The sequence below is a fragment of the Otolemur garnettii genome, unplaced genomic scaffold (assembly GCF_000181295.1).
Source record: "Otolemur garnettii isolate 467f Iridium unplaced genomic scaffold, OtoGar3 scaffold00005, whole genome shotgun sequence".
Classification (NCBI taxonomy): domain Eukaryota; kingdom Metazoa; phylum Chordata; class Mammalia; order Primates; family Galagidae; genus Otolemur; species Otolemur garnettii.
Window position 1 is genome coordinate 24,937,800 of NW_003852400.1, and position 20,077 is coordinate 24,957,876.

The window sequence follows — 20,077 nt, forward strand, 5'->3', positions numbered from 1 at the left end:
TTTTTTTTATCTTTTCTTTTTCTTTTTTTTGAGACTGCCTCACTCTGTCATCCTGGATAGGGTGCTGTGGCAACATCACAGCTCACAGCAACCTCAAACTCTTGGGCTCAAGTGATCCTCTTGCCTCAGCCTCCCAAGTAGCTGGAACTACACGTCCCCTCCACCTCCACAATGCCCAGCTAGTTTTTCTACTTGTAGTAGAGAAGGGGTATTGCTCTTGCTCAGGCTGGTCTTGAACTCCTGAGGTCAAGCAATCCACCTGTGTTGGCCTCCCAGAGTGCTAGGATTACAGGTGTGAGCCACTACACCCGGCAAGAGGGGGGGTGAATATATTCCTCAGCATAGGAAAGAGTGAACTGAATGAAGAATGGATTTGGGGAGTTGTCACTCTTCGAGTGTTTCATTTTCCTTTCTGGTGCATGCCCCCTTGAAGTCAGGGGTGGCCACATTACTTGAATGGAACATGAACAAAAGTGACATATCCTTGCTGAGTGGAAGCTTTAGGTTTCAGTGAATGATTCACTGTTTTCTTCAATCCGTGCCTTGCTAATGATGGAATTATGGGCCCAGAATGTGCCTTCATCAGCCTGGGTCTTAGGGTATTCATGACCCTTTCAGCAATTAGCAGGGGCCTACCCCATAGGCCAAGACAGACATGAGGTTTGAGCAAAAAATAACTGTTGTGGTAATACACTGAAATTTCTCACCATCACCTAGCCTGTGCCATCAGCATCACTGTGGTCCCTGGGAGACACTTGCCTGCACCCCAACATCTTGCTTCCAACAAAAACTGTGGGGAGTTCCTGACCCTTAGTCTTTCAAGTCGCAGCAGCATCTGAGGCTGTCATTTCATGCTGAACTGCAAGAACAGTCAGGAAAGAACAATCTAGGCTCTGGGGCCAACCTCCTTAGCTAACAGGGGGCTCCACCACTTACTAATTACCTGAATGACTCTGAGAAACTCATATAAGCTGTGTAAAACAGGGGAAGGTAATGGCATTAACCTGCTCTGCACCTGTGTAAGAAACCACCCTGAAACCTAACCACTTATCAGGCTTGGGGCTTATCAGTGAAGAATTTGGACAGAACGCAGCAAGGTGACTCATCTCTACTCCCTATGCCAGGGGCCTCAGAGAGAAGATTCCAAGATAGCTGGAGTCACCCAGAGGCTTATCCACGTGCCTGGTGGTTGATGTTGTCTGTTGCCTGACTTTGGCTGGGGTTGCCAGCCCAAACTCTTACACGCAGGCTTCCTTACAACATGCAACAGAAAAGCAAGCAGAAGCTGCATCCCCTTTTGTGCACTAGCCTCAGAAGTCAACACAGCACACTTCCACTGTATTGTGTGAGCGACTGCAATCTTGAGATCCCACTCAGGCTCAAGGAGAGGTGAAATGCACTACTGCTACTCCAGGGGAGCGGCCGGGCTCTGCAGAGTACTTGGGACCAGATATCTGCTATGGCCACTTCTAGGAAACAGTCTGCCACAATCCCGCAGGTAAGACTGTGTGAGTTAACACAGTCAAGCACTTAGAACATTCGGCAAGTACGTTTGTTGTGGATTTCTGCCTCGCTGTCCAGCTCCACTCCAGAGTCCAGACCAAGGCAACCCCACGTCAGGAGGAATTAAGGAGCATGCCCTGACTCTGTGGCTTCAACAAGAGGTTCACACAATGTTCGAATCCAAGTAGTTTCCCACAGCTGGCTCGGTGGCTCACGCTTGTAATCCTGACCCTCTGGGAGGCTGAGGCAGGTGGATTGCTTGAGCTCAGGAGTTTGAGACCAGCCTGAGCAAGAGCAAGACCCCATCTCTACTCAGAATAATTATCTGGGCATTGTGGTAGGTGCCTATAGTCCCAGCTACTTCAGGGGCTGAGGCAAGAGGATCCCATGAGCCCAAGAGTTTGAGGTTTCTGTGAGCTGTGATGCCATAGCACTCTACTCAGGGTGACAGAGTGAGACTCTTGTCTCAAACTAAAAATGTTTTCCACAAAGTGTGAGGCATAATCCTTTTGAGGATGAGCTAGGAGTGGCTCGGGGTTAACATCTTTTTATATTTCCCTTGTAAAGGATTTACAAGACTTAAGGCCTTGTGCTAACCAAAATGAACTACCTATGTACAAAGAATTGTGCCTCACAGCAAGAGATTTTCAAAAAAATGTTACAACTGTTTAAAAGTAATGGTAGGATTTTAGGTGGATTTTACTTTTTTTTAATAGAAGTATATCATTCTGTCAAAGTATACATTAATTTTTTTAAAGTAGATATTAAGATGAATTGAAATAAACCACTAAGGGGCAGGTCATTCACAAGGGTGCTCATGTCAGACTGAAATGACAGGATGGTTTCAGCCAATAATCTTTTAACTTATGTATGAAAGCCCTGGACTATCTGTTGTTACTGGTGCTGTGTGAATTAGATACCACAAACCTCCCTGGCATTGAATCACCAGTACCAGAATGTTCCAAGAAAACAGGCATGGCCAATACTAAGCTGTGGAGTCATGCACATAAATCTAGTGGCTATCATTTCTTCAAATCTTCTACTATTTAAGTTGCAAAAGAAGAGAAAAGGCTAACTTTATACCATGTGCCAAGAACCTTTGCAATTCTGGTGTGTAGCTTGAAATCCAGCAAGTTGCTGCTGTTGACTGACCCACAAATTGTTGCTATAAAATTGGCTTTACTACATATCTCTGTTAATAAACTTCTGGGTAGTGGTGGCGCCTGTGGCTCAGTGAGGAGGGTGCCAGCCCCATATATAGAGGGTGGTGGGTTCAAACCTGGCTCCGGTCAAACTGCAACAAAAATAAAAAATAGCCAGGTGTTGTGGCAGGTGCCTATAGTTGGAGCTACTCAGGAGGCTGAGGCAAGAGAATCACCTAAGCCCAGGAGCTGGAGGTTGCTGTGAGCTGTGACACCAGAGCACTCTACCGAGGGCGACAAAGTGAGACTCTGTCTCTAAAAATAATAATAATAAAAATAAATAAATAAACTTCTGGGTAGTAACTAAATATCCCAGATCTTAGTCATTAAAGTTAAAAATTGAGAGTCAAACCCTAGACCCTGGAAAACTGACAGTTTGTTATTTTATGTCACCCCAACCTTGCTATGTACATTGATTGTATAATCATTACCAACCAAGTTCTGCAAGCTTTTTTTTTTTTTTTTTGGTTTTTTTGTTTTTCTTTTTTAAGAGACAGAATCTCACTCAGTTGCCCTGGGGGTTGAGTACTATGGTGTCACTCACAGCAACCTTAAACTCTTGCCCTCAAGTGATTCTCTTGCCTCACCCTCCCAAGTAGCTGGGACAACAGATGCCCGCACACAACACCCAGCGTTGGAGACAGGGTCTCACTCTTGCTCAAGCTGGTCTCAAACCAGTGAGCTCAGGCAATCCACCCACCTGGGCCTCCCAGAGTGCTAGGATTACAGGCATGAGCCACCATGCCCAGCCCTCCACAAGCATTCTTGATGCCATCAGCTTGACTGGCTGAGGCTTTACCAGAGTAGATATGTCTGAAATCAAATCAGGCTAAATTTAAGCAATTCAAGTACCTACAAACAAGATAATCATTAAAAGCTATCTAATATTAATGACATTTTCTCAGTTTCCTGGAGACATTTTTAAACTAGAGGTGAAAGCCTTATAGCTAGGCTCAAATACACCTCTTCCCACTTACCAGCTAAATTCCTGCCTACTCAGTCTTCCCATCAAGTATTCTTTATAATCACTTTCTAAGAGACAGGGTCGGTCTCACTCTTGTCACCCAAGCTGGAGTGCAATGGCACCATCACAGCCATTGCAGGCCAACTCCTGGCCTCAACAATTCTCTCACTTCAGCCTCCTAAGTAGCTGGGTTACAGTGCGACCACCACACCTGGCCCATCCAGCACTCTTGTATATACCTGTACTCCAGCAGTTCCCTTTTCAAAAGTCCCTAAAAGTTAGATTCACCTTTATAATGTATTTCAAAATGTCCCTAAAGTACCAATGACATTCAAATGAAAATCTACTTGTTCTTTGACTGTGTCCTTATTATACTTTCTCTTTCAACTAGTTATAAAATTCCTTTTACCAGAAATGCTTAGCTCAGGTTCTTCCTCTAGAATAGGGATCAACAAACCACAGCCCATGGACCACATCTAGCCTACTGGCTATTTTTATAAATAAAATTTTAATAGAACATGCCCTTTTATTTATATATTGTCCATTTAACTCCTTCTGCACTATAATGGCAGAGCTGAACAGCTCCAACCGAGGTCTGCAAAGGCTAAAGTATTTGCTTTATAAAAAAATAAAGCAATTATTCCAGCCCTTTAATAAAAAAAAAAAAGTATGACCCTACTCTATAATAAGTCTCCATAGAAATACTGGCTCAACATAAAAAAGAAAAAGTGAATTTTTTTCTTACAAAACAGAGTTGTCATGGACTCAAGTCTCCAGGGTGTGTTTAGCCAGCTCTTAGGGACATAGGCAGAGCCAAGACAGGGAGGCCATGAGAGGACCACACAAAGATGAGGCAAAGACTGGATGGGGGCCAAGTAGGCACCAGACCCAAGTTCTTCTGTAGCAGCTCTGCCAGGAGGGCTGCGAGTTCCTGCAAACATCAACTTTCCCTTTTCCTAGCTCACCCTCCAACCTCACCATGATACTGCAAAGCTGTTCCGTTTCTACTTACCTCTAATGAAGGGACTGTACAAATATAAAAGACTATAGCAATAATGTTTTACATCTTATAGTTTTATTTCTTCCAAACCCAAGTAAGCCTGGGGAGTTCTTATTGCCCTGTATCCACCACTGTCCCCTACCCTTGAGAACAAGAAGAAACATTTGCTTTTACTCTACAGCTCGGCGAGTCTATGCCTTGGCAGCTGACTTGTAGTGCATTAGCGTGCGGGCAGAGGGGTCCGTGGCAGTGATCCACTTGGGCATCCAGTAATGGGTCAGCCAGTTGGCCCGGCCTGGGTAGTGGCGTTCAAAGATCTGACGGTAGTAATAGCCTTCTTTGGTTTTCGGAGTATTAAAGGGAAATTTCTGAGCTGCATTTGCCATCATTGTATCATCAACCTGTAAAAGAGCAAAAACAGTTTTTCACATGGTGTGGAAATACTTATATTTAATCTGGTTTCATAAAGTGAACCAAAAAATTTAAGCTAAGGCATGGCTGTAAGTTGTACCAGACCTTTTGAATAACATATTGCTTAAAAAATGCTAAAATATCCACAACATAAGTAGCTACAGTAATTTTTTACTCACTACGCTGGTCTCAAACTCCTGGCCTCAAGTGACCCTCTCACCTTGGCTTCCCAAAGTGCTGAGATTATAGGCATGAGTCACCTTTAAAAACATTTATATGCATATTTCTAATACTTGGTGGCTCTGATGTTTTATCATTTGTGCTTCTTTTTGTGTGATACTCAGCAGACACCCAAAAATGTGTTAAAAGAAGGTCAATGGTGATTAGTGTTCTCTCTTTCAATTCCAGATACTACTTTATAATCCCTCATGCTACTTAATTCTTATAGAAGAGGATGGGCCACAGGAACTGTGAATCTCTCTTACAGATAGAAAATATTCAAACTAAATACAAAATGAGTAGCTAAGGACAGCTCTGCATCCAAATTATCCCATCCTGAAAATGTTATTTTCAAGACATCCCACCTGATGTTCAACATATTCCTGTAAAATCTTGAACCAGGAATTCTTAATTGAGGTTATTCCATCACTGAATGCTTCTTTTGGTCGCCAGAGAATCTCTTTGGGTATCAGATTGGAGTCCTCAAACGTCTCTCTCAAGAGATGTTTTTCTATCCCATTCTGATGTGAAAATAAAAGGAACATCAGTAAGAGTTAAAAATATAAACTAACAGCAATGGCCAGTTTTTATCTTGAATTGATTTGCCTACCTTTGGAATCCTCATTTCTGGTGGCAGAGACAAGTAATAAGAAGAAAAACGATGATCCAGAAATGGGACTCTCAGTTCAAGGCTTAAAGGAGTGAAGAAGAAAATCTAAATCAGAATGGATGTTTAGTGCCTGTAGTATAGATTTTAAAGCAATGCAACCAGATTCTGGGTGATAATAAGATTATGAAGTCAAGTTTACAAGCCTCCGAATGACTGCTCTCCACTAATGAATGAATATAAAAATCTTCATTCAATATAACATATCTGTGTATTATCTATCATGAGAAGTGGAAGTGTTTGAGACTATTTGCCTTCCTTTCTAAAGTCATAGAATGCAGAGGACCAGGCACAGTGGCTCATGCCTGTAATCGTAGCACTCTAGGAGGCTGAGGCAGATGGACTGCCTGAGCTCAGGAGTTTAAAAACAGCCTGAGCAAGAGCAAGACTCCATCTCTGCTAAAAATAGGAAAAACTAACCAGACATTGTGGTGGATGTCTATGTAGTCCCAGCTACTCTGGACGCTGAGACAAGAGGATCACTTGAGCCCAAGAGTTAGAGGTTGCTGTGAGCTATGATGCCACAGCACTCAATCCCAGGGTGACCCAGTGAGACTCTGTCTAAAAATAAAATAAAATAAAAAATAAAGAAAACAGTAGAATTCATATCCCAAACAGCAGAAAAAGTTAAGAAACATGAGTGACCCAATCATTAAGAATGTAGCTTGCCTGGACCTTTCTGACTCAAAGTTTTTCTAGTGAGACAACTGTAATGACAATTCAGTATCTTTTTTTACCTAACTGATAAATAATTCACATACAACATGCAATATAAACCAATATTTGATCATCAAATGCCATATATCATCCGTTCCCTGATTCCTAGTGACTCTGGTTAGGATAATAACCAAGATTCAGTTCATTCCCCAAACCTATATAAAATCATTTGCTAATCTTAGTATGATTCAATAGAAGCAACTAAAACATTTAACATAGGTTGTTTATCATGCACAATAAAAGTCTTCAATTCTCCAACATGATCAGCTAAAACATAAAAACTTTAGCCAACTGAAAGTAATACCAAAAAAACCTGGTTTCTTATCATCTTAACCAAACCTCTTGCATCTTCACTGCCCTATCCCCTCATGGTCCCTACAGTACCACAGGGGCATGGCAAGTGTTCAATACTTGTTATGTGGAGTTCATAATCTTTACTTCTTTTAAATAGCTGGAATGGCCTTCCCTCTTGGTTGTTTAGATGTGAACAGAAGATGGGTATACTTTATTTTTTTGTTTTTGGTTATTATGCTTCAAAGACGAAAATCCCACCTAAAACAACCTATAGATGATCCCTCCACAGTACCAAGATAACACTTTTAATTTAGCCTAATTCTTTTGGTGCCAAGAGACAAGTTTCATTTTATCTATAAAAAACCTTTGTAACATAAAGCCAACTGAAAAGAAAACACAAATCGGCCAGTGAGCTACTCCTTGTTGAGTTTTTGTTTTGTTTGTACTTGCTTCTTAAAATATCACGTTACCCGTGGGCAGCAGTAGTGCGATCTGCACGGAGAACATCAAACAGATAGAGTTCCTTCAGAAGCCTCTCACTCTCCTCCTCAGCTTTCTCAGGAGAAGGAGCCTGTTGTACAAACAAATAGCTAAAGTTCTAAAATACCAACAGCTCTGCTTTGGGCACAAAAACAGTTTTTATTTCTTGCATTTACATATATTCTAATGCTAAATGTGGATAAGGCAAAAAGCTAACCAAGAGGAGGGAAGGGAGTCAATGACTAAACAGAGGCAAGCAATCCTTTATAAAACACCCTCCCTCCCACCAAAGGGTCAGAACAGCAAAATGAACACTCTGCCTAAGGCCTAATTCCACAGGGGATTGAGAAATGGTAGGGGATTGAGAAATGGTGGGGGATTGAGAAATGGCAGAAAGGGGATTCTCATGCTTCAGGGCTTTTAAAGAATAAAAGTTATCTGACATTGTTATGACTTCTTTCTTCCCAAAAGAAATACAAAGCAAACACCATCACGTTTCCTCAGATTAACTCACCAGACACTCAAAAAAGTTACTCTTATACCGAAAGGGCAGAAGATAGAAAACAGCCAAATAATTCATTTCTTTCTTAATACAGCATAAATAGCCTTCCACTTCCGAGGGCTTACCTTGTGAAAATATATGTAACCCTGCGTAAGTTCATCTGATCCCTCTCCAGAGAAGACAACCACACTGTCTGTGTTCTTCCGAATGTACTTGGAAATTAGATACATACCTTAAATGAGAGAAATGAATGTCAATGTCAATATAACGCTCCACCAGAAATGCTTTTTATTTGGGTTTCAGGATCAATTATAAACTTCACTACTATACTGGACTTCACATGAAGGCTAACAGGTGAAGAAACCTGAAGTTTCTTGAACAAGTCTGTGGTAGTTTCTAAAACAATGACTTTATGAACCATTTATATGTACTTAATCCAAACGTTATACTGCTGCAAAAAAATAGCCCAGAACCACTCTATAATTGTGTGAACAGATTTTAAAATTCTAGTGTTTTTAGCGCCATCTCAAAACTTTACTAAACTGAATAATGACCCAGGTGTCATAAAATCAGGCCTTTTATACTGGTATTATTAATACCAGAAATAATAATAATGATGATGATGATGATGGTTTTTGTAGTTTAGTTTTAATTCTCTTGGCCCTTTTGTCTTTTGCCACTCCCCACTTACTAGATTTCACAAACAACTGAGGATATGACGTAAGTTATTAAAACATGCCTACTTGGTTCCCACTTCACGTCCCTCTAAGCCAGGCTTTCTTCTCAACCTCCTTACTAACTATCATCACCACACCGGGTGAGCCTTTTTAGACCTTTTTTTTTCCCTATCCCACTCATACCCCATGAATTTCAATACCACAGATATCTCGTTTATGTGCTTATTTACTGTGATGCTTTGGAGGGCCATAAATCATTGTAATAACTAAGTTTCTTTTGTCCTCCAAGGTAGTTCTCCTAAAAGAGAAATATCTAAGCTACTAACATGTAAAAGGCTCAACAACATTGGCTCAGTCTGATTTGGAGTATGCTTCCAATCTCTGCATGCATCTACAGGACAAAACTTGCATTGCTGCAAATCGATAAGTTGTATGATGAAATATTTGCCAAAATACATCTACAGTGAGTACTCCTTACTGAAAATGATTATCATGTAGACCTATTTTGCCATTTTATACAGACTTTAGATAGCCCTAGATAATATAGGTAGCCCCAGAAACTTTATACAGAGAAGTGGGGGAGGGGCAGAAAATATGTATCCACTCCTTAGGGAACTACAAGTCATGACACCATAAATGTGGAGGCTGAACTGTGTATTTATTGTTCTCTTCAATCCAAAGAGATTCTTAAATGGTCTTAAATAATTAATAACATAGGAATGTAACTGACATTCTCTCTTGAATAATGGTTTTTAAACCATTGCTTGAAACAATATTTTTCAAACCTTAAATTTCTCAGTATTAAGAAACTTTTTCATTATCATAAAATACCTACCTACTGAAGCACGAACTGTTGTAATGTCATAAGTTTCCAGGGAGAATATGACTTCATCCAGAGCCTGAATGCCTTCCTCAGAGTTAAAGAGGACTTCGTGATGTTCACTTCCAATATGATTTGCCACCTGATTGGATAAAGAAATCCCACATACTTGTTAAAGGAAAGAACTACCTTTGAAAAGGAGAAAATAAAGTCGGACAGAGTTCAAAAAAGCCTTACAAATTAACAGAGAAAATTAACAAGGCAAAAAAGAGGGAATGATTTTATGGGCCAATACCTACAAGCCCCACCCAGCTAGGTTCCCTTGTCTGCCCCTGTCTCTCTGTCCTCGACTCAACCTGAATTTCCCATCTGCTACCCCCATCCCAAGGCTTCAGCCATTCTCCCAATCAGCACCTGTTTTACCCCAACTACTTCATCTACCTCCAGCCCAACACAATCTCAACTCTGAAATTGTCTCCTTTTGGCCCTTCTGAAATGCCTCATTTATACCCAGGGTATTATTCTTATATAGAATGGCCCCACCCCTCATTCCGCTCCCTTTGGTTATTTGGATTCTCTCAGCATTGATCACATTGCACTGGACAACATCTAACAGACACTAAGTATTTATTGCATGCTCAGTTCTACCCTACTTTATATGACTAATCTCATTGCCCCTGAAAACTATCCCATAGAAAACGATCCCAAACTATCAGCACCACTCCCATTACATAAATGAAGATTCACCTGCTAGGGCTAAGATCTGAAACCTGAAGGCAGGCTGCAGTTGTAAGTTCCACACTACGCCTTTACTTTGGAAAGTAAAAATTATTACCATAAAGGCTTTGTGAGGACTGCATAGGTCATAAAAGATATTATAAAGTAACTAGAGCATGGTGCACAACACAGTGGATAGTCAACAGGCACATTGTTCCATTCTAATACATTTAATTTAAAGCAATTACCTGAGTCAATACAGCAGCAGAGGGAGAATCATCAGTTATTGACTCAGTTTGCATTATGATAACAAGTTCATTCTAACTACATACCACAGAACGGGCAGAGACAGCACCTTACCTTTCTAGCTGCCAGTAAATCAGGGCTGTCTTCCATGCCAATTGCAAAGGTCTGGAGAGTGTACTGTACTTGGGTCTCTTTTAGCTGCTTCACCAGAGTGGCAGCCACCAAGCTGGAGTCCAAGCCCCCTAAATGCAAGCAGGCAAGTATACTGGTTTTGTGCCTTGTGTAAGACAAGGGAAGATATGATATCTTATATATTCCTGTCAAACACCATGATCACAGTTTTATCATTTAAAATCCCCAAGTTTTGTAACCTGAAATCAAGTGTGATAAGAGAAAAATATAACATATAATCTGTGATAATGGTAGTGGTATTTGAATTGGTTAAAATTCACTACACAGAATTCTAAAGAATATTTACTAGTAATAGCACAATTTTAAGTTACAGTATTACGATGAATACAAATCATTTCACACTAAATATAACTAAGATTTTTAATTGACTATACCTGACAAAAGGCAGCCAATCCTTCTGTCTGTCATTAAACGCTTCTTAATAGCGTTGTTGAAAAGGATCCGGAGGTTGCTCTTCACAGTTTCTATCTCAAAACCTATAAACACAGAAAGTCAAGGAAACAGCTCTGAGAAGCCTGGGCTGACTTAGTCATTTAAATGAAATACACATTCATCAATGCCTATCAGGACACCATTTGCTCAACAGAGAAGTCTCCCAAATCTTAACGGGCTAACTCTAAAAGGAAGTGGGAAACAGGTCTTAAAACCAAAACCATGCAAATGGTGTGAGAGTATAACTTTCTTCCTCTGGGGGAGAGGGATAGAAGAATTAGGTGGGAGGGTGCTAGTTACCTGGGAAGAGCTTCTCCACATTGTCATAAAGGGCATGCAGAGGTTCGTCCCTACAGTGATGAAATTTAACCATTTCCACTGATGCAACTTTGCCATTTGGCTTTAAATCCAAAACTTCATAGTGTCCCGGAAGAAAAGGCTCCACTTTTAAAAAAGGAGCCATGGAGTGCTTCAACGATACAAGACCTATGAACTCAGAAAGATACCTTTATTCAAATTAGGTAATACTTCACAATAATTTGCACGATTCGTTAATACCCTCTGCATTCTCATTTGTTTTCCCTTTTAAATACAAATACATGCCTATCATATAATCAAAATAGAGAAAAAATTAGGTCTTCCCAAAAGCCTTACCTTCTACATATAGGAGTAGAAGCCCCACAGAGACAAACAGCAAGATTACACTGATTTTTAGTAATTCAAAGTAATAGAAAATCTCCAGTATTCAATTTCTTCTCCCGTGCTAGAATTTCTAATCAAGAAAATCTATTTTATATAATAAAGCAAACAAATGTTTAGGGTGTTAAGTAAGAAATTTCTGAGTTCCTTAACTACTAAGTTTGACAATTGGTATCTCTGACAATTCACTTTGACACTTCCTGTTTTTTTTTTCAATGTTGACCCTTTTTTTTTATTGTGAAGGTACATCATCATTGTTTTAAAAACACATTGTGACTTGTGATTATCTTTCCATTTTTTTTTAGAACAATCTTTGTGAAATCATGGAAAAGTAAAAAATTGGTGTTATTTTTTGAGTTTCCACAAAAAGTAGTAGATATGTGCTGTACTTGGTTGACCAGGTCACGAGGCTGCAGTGGATATCAGTCCTGGTAACAAGCTATGGAAACTCAATTCTCAACAAGCTGTGGAAAATGCCTTTAGTGATTATACCACCAGTCACTCTTGAGGTTTCTTTGCTGCAGGCATAAACAAGCTACCGGTAAGATGGCGAAACTGTGTCGATAGTATGCAAACTGCATACTTGGATTAATTGTACTGCTTCTTATTTGAGGCATAATAAACTAAACTTTTGATTCAAAATCAGATGTTTCATATTTAATGACATATAAAAAGAAAAGACACATCTATGAAGCAAAAAGATGAAACTGAATCTTAATTTTATGATAACCTGACAATCATTTCTTTGCTATCACTGAGGTATTTTTTTTTCACTTTTTTTTTTTTTTTTTGCAGTTTTTGGCTGGGGCTGGGTTTGAACCTGCCACCTCTGGCATACGGGGCCAGTGCCCTTCTCCTTTGAGGCACAGGCACCACCCATCACTGAGGTATTTTAAAGAAAACAGTCATGGTTCTCAGTCCTTAAACAAGCACAGTGATCCACTCTTAGATACTTTAAAGTCAGACATTAAGAAGTCAGACATCTGTCTTTTAACTAATTGTTATTATATACTGTGTGAATAAAACCATACAAATTTTCTCAGTAAGTTTTCATAGACAGTACCTCATCTGACATCACCATCATCTTTAACACAAAAATCAATGATTTGTAAATAGTAACAGCCTGTCTACCCAGAAGACTCATTATGATTTAGACCGTCAACCAAGTGTAGTACTAAATTCAAAGACCAGAAAAGGGATTCATATCTCAGGTAGGGAATAGAGAATAATTAAAAGGTTTTAATTTTAAGTATGCCATGATCAGTTGAGTTATATACAGTAGAACTTCTGGCTGTAACAAACTGGCCAACACACAGAAGAAGTCAACATAAGGAACCAGCCCTACCATACTGATAAAAACATTTGGTACGTGTCCAGCATATGAAAATTCACCAACTTAAGTATGTGGTCAACTGTGGATGGTCTACTGTATAATTTGTTCTTTGCCATTTGATTGCACTAAAAATGTCTGAAAATAAACCAGGTTGTTAGCAGCCACACTGTGACTAGTGTCCCAAGGACCCTTTGACTGATCTCATTATCCTTGCTTTAGCCAATATTCAATCTGAAAACTAAGTGAGAAAGGATTTAAAGAATGGCAAAAAGAGGCAGCGAGGCAGATTTTAGGATTTTACTGCTGTGCAGCTAAGAGATCAAAAACAAATGTCTTCCTAAAGTTTATCATCCAAAAGTGCTATGTAGGTCTTGCAAGTATTCTTTCCACTCTATAGACTGTCTTTTCACTTTCCTGATGGCGTCTTTTTAAGTACAAAAAGTTCAATTTTGATAAATATCTATTTATCATTTTTTGGTTGTTGCTGTGGGTGTCATATTTAAGAAAGCTTTGCCAAATTCAAGTTCGTGAAGATTTACCCCTATGTTTGTTTCTAAGATTTGACAGTTTGAGCTCTTACACTAGGTCTTTGATACATTAATTTCATTTTTGTACATGGTACAAAGGTCTAACTTCATTTTTTACACATGTATTATTTATATCAAGTTTTCCTAGCACGAGTGTTTGAAATTCTTTCCCCACTGAATGGTGCTGGCACCCTTGTTGAAAATCAAGGTGACTATAGATACAACAGTTCATTTCTGACTATCAATTCTATTCCAATTTGCAACAAAAAATTAATAATAAATGCACAAGGATTTGCTGCCAAAACTACTCTATTGTATATATTAAATGGGTGAGTTATGTGGTATATAAATTATATATCAATAAAACCTTTTTAAATGCTAATAAATTACTTGTGCTGTAACTGTGGCAAGGTAGCATAGTGAAGTAATTGCAGGGCCCAGGCCACCATTACAATATGACACAGGAAAACTTAAAAATACATACAGGATCCAGCTAGATGCAGAGCCTTTCAGCACAAGAAAAAATAAGTGACTGTTTTAAAGACTCACACTTCAAGGATTATAGAATTTAAGTGATTAAAAGGAGAATACAGCTCTTCTGTTTTTAAAAAAACAAAAATAAGAACCCATGACTTAGTCACTTGTAAAGTTTGGATTGTCTCCCAAGGAATTTTCAAATATGATTTAGAAGAAAACAAAACCAGGACAACAATGAAAATCTATAGCAAATCCTAGCCATTACCTTTAGCTTCTGAGCACACAGCCAAAAATCCATCTTCTGTGATGGCTTTAAACAAAGGTCTGACTCCATAGGTGTCTCTGCCAAGGAATATCTTCTTATTGGCAGTATCCAGTAAAATAAATGCAAACACACCATCCAACATACAGACTGTTTGCTCAATTCCTCCTTTGTCATAAAGATGAAGGATTATCTCACCATCCACTTTGGTCTGGTATTCAAATTCAAAATGTTGTTGCATCTTGGGGAACAGCAAACAAAAATGTTAGAATCCTTGTGCATTTGCCAATGATTTTTTATTGCAAAGTTCGTTCAACATCTCTCTGCTCCACAATCATTTCACGTACTTTGGTAATTTATGATGATAGCATTATCAAACATTAGCTTGTTTCAACTCATAATTCTGCAAATTTCATACAAAATAAAGCTGAACCCAGGAAAATCTGAGTTACATTCTGATAAATAGAATACAATGGCAATGTATCAGATCAGTGATGTGTGGAAGGACGAAAATGCATATTAATACATACTATGTATGTACTTTAATAATATAAACATTTACATATCAACAGATTGAGTACTCCTTAGCTAAGATATTCCAGAAGTCTTTCAGACTTTGTATTTTTTTTAGATTTTGGAATATCCACATGCATATAATGAGTTACTATGGGGATGGGACAACTCTAAACACAAAAATCATGTTACACATACACCCTATATACACAAGATAAAGGTAATTTTATACAATATTTTTAATAATTTTGTGCATGAAACAAACTTTGTGTGCACTGAACCATCAGAAAGCAAAGGTATCACTATGTCATGTGAATAATCTGTGACTGGCATCGCCATCATTCCTCACTCCAATGCTACAGATGAGCAATCACTTTCTTGCACTCATTCACACATAAGTACTTAGAAGTAAAAACCATGCCATACCATTAATACAGTGAGAAAGTGATGTGTTCAGGGCAACTAAGCAGCACAGGAGCATCACCAGAGCACCTGCATCAGCTTTTACAACAGCAGGCTTGCGGCCTCCTCCTACCATGCTGTGCTTTCATTAAAAGGTTGCTAGAAAACACTGTATTTTATTTTTTTAGGTAAGAAGAAACATCAGAAGCAGCTGAGGAACTAGGAAGTGGGTCCGAGAGGGATGAGGAGGTAATCCGCTGGGCAGCCTTTTTAAATGTTTCCTCCAGAGCCATCTGCTTCATTAACAATGGTTTTTGCCTTAGAAGCCTTTCTTTGATTTTATAAACTGACACAATTTCTTCCTCTCTTAAACATGCGTGCTGCTCTAGCCTTTCAGTAAGCCTGTCACGCATTTTCACCCTGTCAGCCATACCTGACACTGCTGTCTGGTTTGTCCAACCCCTGGACTTTCTGTGCTATAAACATTAATGCTTCCTCTTTTTTCTTATTAGTTATCTGCAGGCCTTTTGATCTATACACCAAGAGCAGAGATAAGCAAAAATTACACAGTGAGTACTGCACACAGGTCTTAGCTCCATGGGTCCAGCCTGCATCCGTGCAATTTTTTAACCCATTGTGCGTGCTTATGTGGAGAAATCTGGACACACATGGAAAAGATGTTTTACAGCGGAAGGGAGCTGAAAGGGTGTTTCTTCCCCTTGTGGACACTGAATAAACTATATACTGTACACAGGCATCTTGACTGCAACCTGTCACGTGAGGTCAGGTGTGAACTTGCAGTGTTAGGTCAGTGTTCAAAAAGTTTCATATTTGGAAGCCTTTCAAATTTTAGATTTTCAGATTAAGAATGCACAACCTGTACATGGAAGTTAAGGGAACAGGTTGCCTACTTGTTATGACACTAAATGTGTCTTCAGCAACTGTAAACTTTGGTTTGGGAAGATTCTATTGACTAAGGTTCCTCTGGTTTAGCCTCAAAGACCACACCTATCAAAATATAAAGCAAAAGGGCAGACATTATTTGGCACCATTCCCTGAAAAATGAATGATTCCATCAGAATGACAGGTACACAGTCCAAAACAAAGCTGCTGGCCCCCCCACAGTGGACTAAAACTCCCAGTGCTTCACCACTGCAGTGGCATTAAAGTTACCTCTCACTAACAGGAAGGTGACAGCGGAGCTTTACCAGTCTACATGCCCCAAAGGAACAGCAAAGAGAATGTCAATGCCACCAACCACATGCACCTACTCCCTAATTTGCTGGCTCTATCAGCATCCCTGGCAAATGGTAAGGGCAAAAAAAGGGTGATGTGTTCCTCTTCCTTTGTACTTATACTCACATTTGTAGCTGACAATAGAGAAAGAAGAGGTTAACATAAACAAAACCAGGCGGAAATCCTGCACATGTCTGAACATTTAAAACATGTTTTTTAAATTTCAAAAAGTGAACCTGTAGGTGTATGTATGGCCTGTAAATACGCTTCTCAGTCTAGCTCACGCCATAATTTGGGAAGCTTTTATCTCTAAGCACTCACAGAACTATCAAAAAATGGTTTGTGGCTGCCTTCAATTACTAGCAACAGTTTCCCAAATCTACCTCACCGCCCCCCCAACCACTTCTCTTTGACCTAAACCTTATAGGTGATTTATTCAGAAAGGAAGTCCTGGCCCCAGCAATTACCCCTTTCCTCCTCTCCCCCATTGGGTCTCCCTTAGCTCCCAGCCCACCTCTTTACTAGTAGTGGAAAAATTTATTTTTGTCAAAAAAGGGGGGAAGGCCTTTGGAGTTTATATTGCAGAATACTTTATAAAATGCATGGCAGACCTATTTCAAAAGTTTTAGGCTTGGCGCCTGTAGTACAGTGGTTACGGCAGGTAACCACTGCTGGCAGGTTCGCACCGAGTCCAGGCCAGCTAAACAACAATGATAACTGCAACCAAAAATAGCCAAGTTTGTGGCAGGTGACTATAATCCTAAATACTTGGGAGACTGACGCAAGAGAATCGCTTAAGCCCAAGAGTTTGCGGCTGCTGTGAGCTGTGACGCCATGGCACTCTACTGAGGGCAACATTGTAAGACTCTGTCTCAAAAAAAACATTTCAGAAGATACCAAAAAAAATCACAACCAAATTCTTGAACCTTGGGCTTAAATCTGGCTCAAAACAAAGCAACAATTAAAAGAGAAACAGCTATAAAAATGCTCTTGGTAGTACTCTGGGAGGCCAAGGCTGGTGGATGCTTGAGCTCGAGAATTCGAGACCAGCCTATGCCAGAGAAAGACCCCATCTCTAAAAATAGTTGGTATTGTGGTGGGCGCCTGTAGTCTCAGCCACTCATGAGGCTGAGGCAGATCACTCAAGCCCAAGAGTTTGAGGTTGCTGTGAGCTAACTCCGCAGCACTCTAATGAGGAAGACAAAGCGAGACTGTCTCCAAAAAAAACCTTGGAACACTTCAAATTTAAATATGAACTGTTTATTAGGTGGTATTATAGATTTTTAACCTTAATTATGGTATTGGTGTTATGTAAAAGAGTGTCCCTATTCTTAGGAGACAAATGCTTCCATATTTATCTGCAACGCACTCTCAAATGATTCAACCAAAGTATGGCAAAACATTATTCAATCTATGAATAGTGAATTCAATCTATGAGCAGGAATGTATTCAATCTATGAGCAGGTGCTCACTGCTCTGTTCTTTTCAGTAATCTGGGAAGGAAGGTGACAAAAAATAACTTGAAAATTGTAGATCAAAAAGTTTCTTATGGAACACTAGCCTGGATTAGAAGGTTCTTAACTTCCCAGGGTCAGAATTTCTATCTCTTCACCCACTCTTAACCTCACAGTAAGTTTTCACCAGATTAGAAAGTTATTCCAATTTGAATGTTGCTAAAGGTCTTAATTCTTCTTGCATCCAGCCAGTTTTCTACCCCTTTATCTCTGATTAAGCATGTAACGACAACAATCTCAGTGGCAGCATTACAGGCAGTCTCTGAGTTACAAATATCTGACTTACAAACAGAAGCTATTATACATACTAAGTAAATATACCTTCTCCCACTTACATACAAATTCACATTAAGAACAAACCTATAGAACCTAGTCTGTAACCTGGGGACTGGCTATATACAAAAGCTGTTAAATGTGAGCACCTCCCAACTATTAAATTCTACCCCTGCCTTAAAATCCTCAAGGGTTGCCACTCTTAGAATGGTATTCCACCTCCTCCCCAAGGCTAGTATTGCTTGATCTGGTCTCAGCTGCCTTCCCAGCCACCACCTTGCCCACCTGCCCCTTTCACTTACAATCCCGGAGGCTAATTTCCACCTCTGGGTTTCCATGCATGCTACTCCCCCCACATGAAATGCTCTTCCCAGCCTTGCTAGTTGATCCTTATCCATTACCTCTCAGTGCAAATGTCACTTACTCAAGAGGCCTCCTCTGACCGCCATTCCTGAGAGTGCATCTCTCACATTCACCTGATCCATATTACTTCTCTCAGAACACCATTTATATGTACAATGATTTTCTGTCTGTTCCCTAATAGAATTTAAAGTACAGATGCCATGTCCTGGGTAGAGTGCCATGGCATCATAGCTCACAGCAACCTCAAACTCTTGGGCTCAAACAATCTTCGTGTCTTGCCTCAGCCTCCTGAGTTGCTGGGACTATAAGCATGCACCACGACACCCATCTAGTTGTTTCTATTTTCAGGTCTCACTCTTGCTCAGGCTGATCTCAAACTCCTAGCTCAAGCAATCCACCCACACTGGCTCCCAGAGTGCCGAGATAACAGATGGGAGCCACCACCCCCGGCCTGAGTGCAGACTTTTTATTCCCCTAGCACTACCACAGGCTCTAATATTTAAATTCATCAAAGAGGGAGAGAAAACATTCTAAGAGTCAAAAAAAATCTGAATTATAATCCCCATTTTTATCACTTTTTTTTTGGTTGGCCACTTCACTTCACTCACCTCTTTGTGCATTGATGATGCCCTGTCTATCTATTACTATTACTTGTTAGTAGTTAGTATTACTAATACTTGTTTACTATTACTAAAGCAAACAAGATGATGAACATGGAAAGTGCTCTAAAAATAAAAAGCCTTATGTAAAATATATAATATGTTCATAACCAACAAGCTCTGAAGCTCAATCACATCTTCTAGTTTTACCTTGCTCACCTTTTTGTGGTTATAGATTTCCCCATTGTAACAGAGCCATAAATAAGGATATTTCTTCACTCGAATTGGCTGCATTCCAAACAGCTGATCAACCACCGCCAACCGGTGAAATCCAAAGCAACAGTTGGTATACCCATTGACATTTTCAAAACGAAACGCATCTGGACCCCTGTGTGCAATCTTCATAGCACTCAGACACTGAACAGAAAGGCAGTCATCACAGCCAAAGAGGGCCCAAATACCACACATGGTGCAATGCAGCTATAAGCTCTGCAGAGAGAAAAACAGAACATTCAAATACTCAATATCCAATCTAAGTTTGCATCAAATGTTGATTTCAGAAACTTGCATAAACCACTTCAAAGGTTGAAAAATAAGCAATCTTATCTATAGTGATTTTCCATTAGATTGGCAGGCACACAGGAGTAGAAAGTGATGTAATGCACTAGCACTCTGGGAGGCCAAGGTGGGAGGAATGCTTGAGTTCAAGTCCAGCCTAAGAAAGAGTGAGTTCCTAACTCTAATAAAAACAGAAAAATTAGCTGGGTGTGATGGTGTACGACTGTAGTCCCAGCTACTCAGGAGGCTAAGGCAAAAGGATCACTTGATGCCAGGAG

At 39.8% G+C, this 20,077-nt stretch overlaps 1 protein-coding gene across 1 annotated transcript; it reads right to left on the minus strand.

Moving 5' to 3' along the window:
• Positions 1 to 4,728: 4,728 nt before the first annotated feature.
• On the minus strand, positions 4,729 to 19,797 carry ASNS (asparagine synthetase (glutamine-hydrolyzing)). Its single transcript, XM_003782699.3, has 11 exons — positions 19,461 to 19,797; positions 14,345 to 14,582; positions 11,344 to 11,529; positions 10,986 to 11,087; positions 10,534 to 10,661; positions 9,472 to 9,598; positions 8,085 to 8,191; positions 7,448 to 7,548; positions 5,910 to 5,991; positions 5,665 to 5,820; positions 4,729 to 5,070 (listed from the first exon to the last, which is right to left on the minus strand). The coding sequence occupies exons 1-11, from the start codon at positions 19,707 to 19,709 to the stop codon at positions 4,861 to 4,863; spliced, it is 1,686 nt and encodes a 561-aa protein (XP_003782747.1). The 5' UTR covers positions 19,710 to 19,797; the 3' UTR covers positions 4,729 to 4,860.
• Between the last annotated feature and the right edge of the window lie 280 nt (positions 19,798 to 20,077).

What these genes read in the sequence shown, in the direction of transcription:
- ASNS (XM_003782699.3), bottom strand. Translation starts at nt 19,709, where the DNA reads ATGTGTGGTATTTGGGCCCTCTTTGGCTGTGATGACTGCCTTTCTGTT. An exon ending in AAATCTATAACCACAAAAAG is followed by an intron (nt 14,583 to 19,460) that starts GTGAGCAAGGTA and finishes CTGTTCCCCAAG; the next exon opens with ATGCAACAACATTTTGAATT. An exon ending in GTTACATATATTTTCACAAG is followed by an intron (nt 7,549 to 8,084) that starts GTAAGCCCTCGG and finishes TTTGTACAACAG; the next exon opens with GCTCCTTCTCCTGAGAAAGC.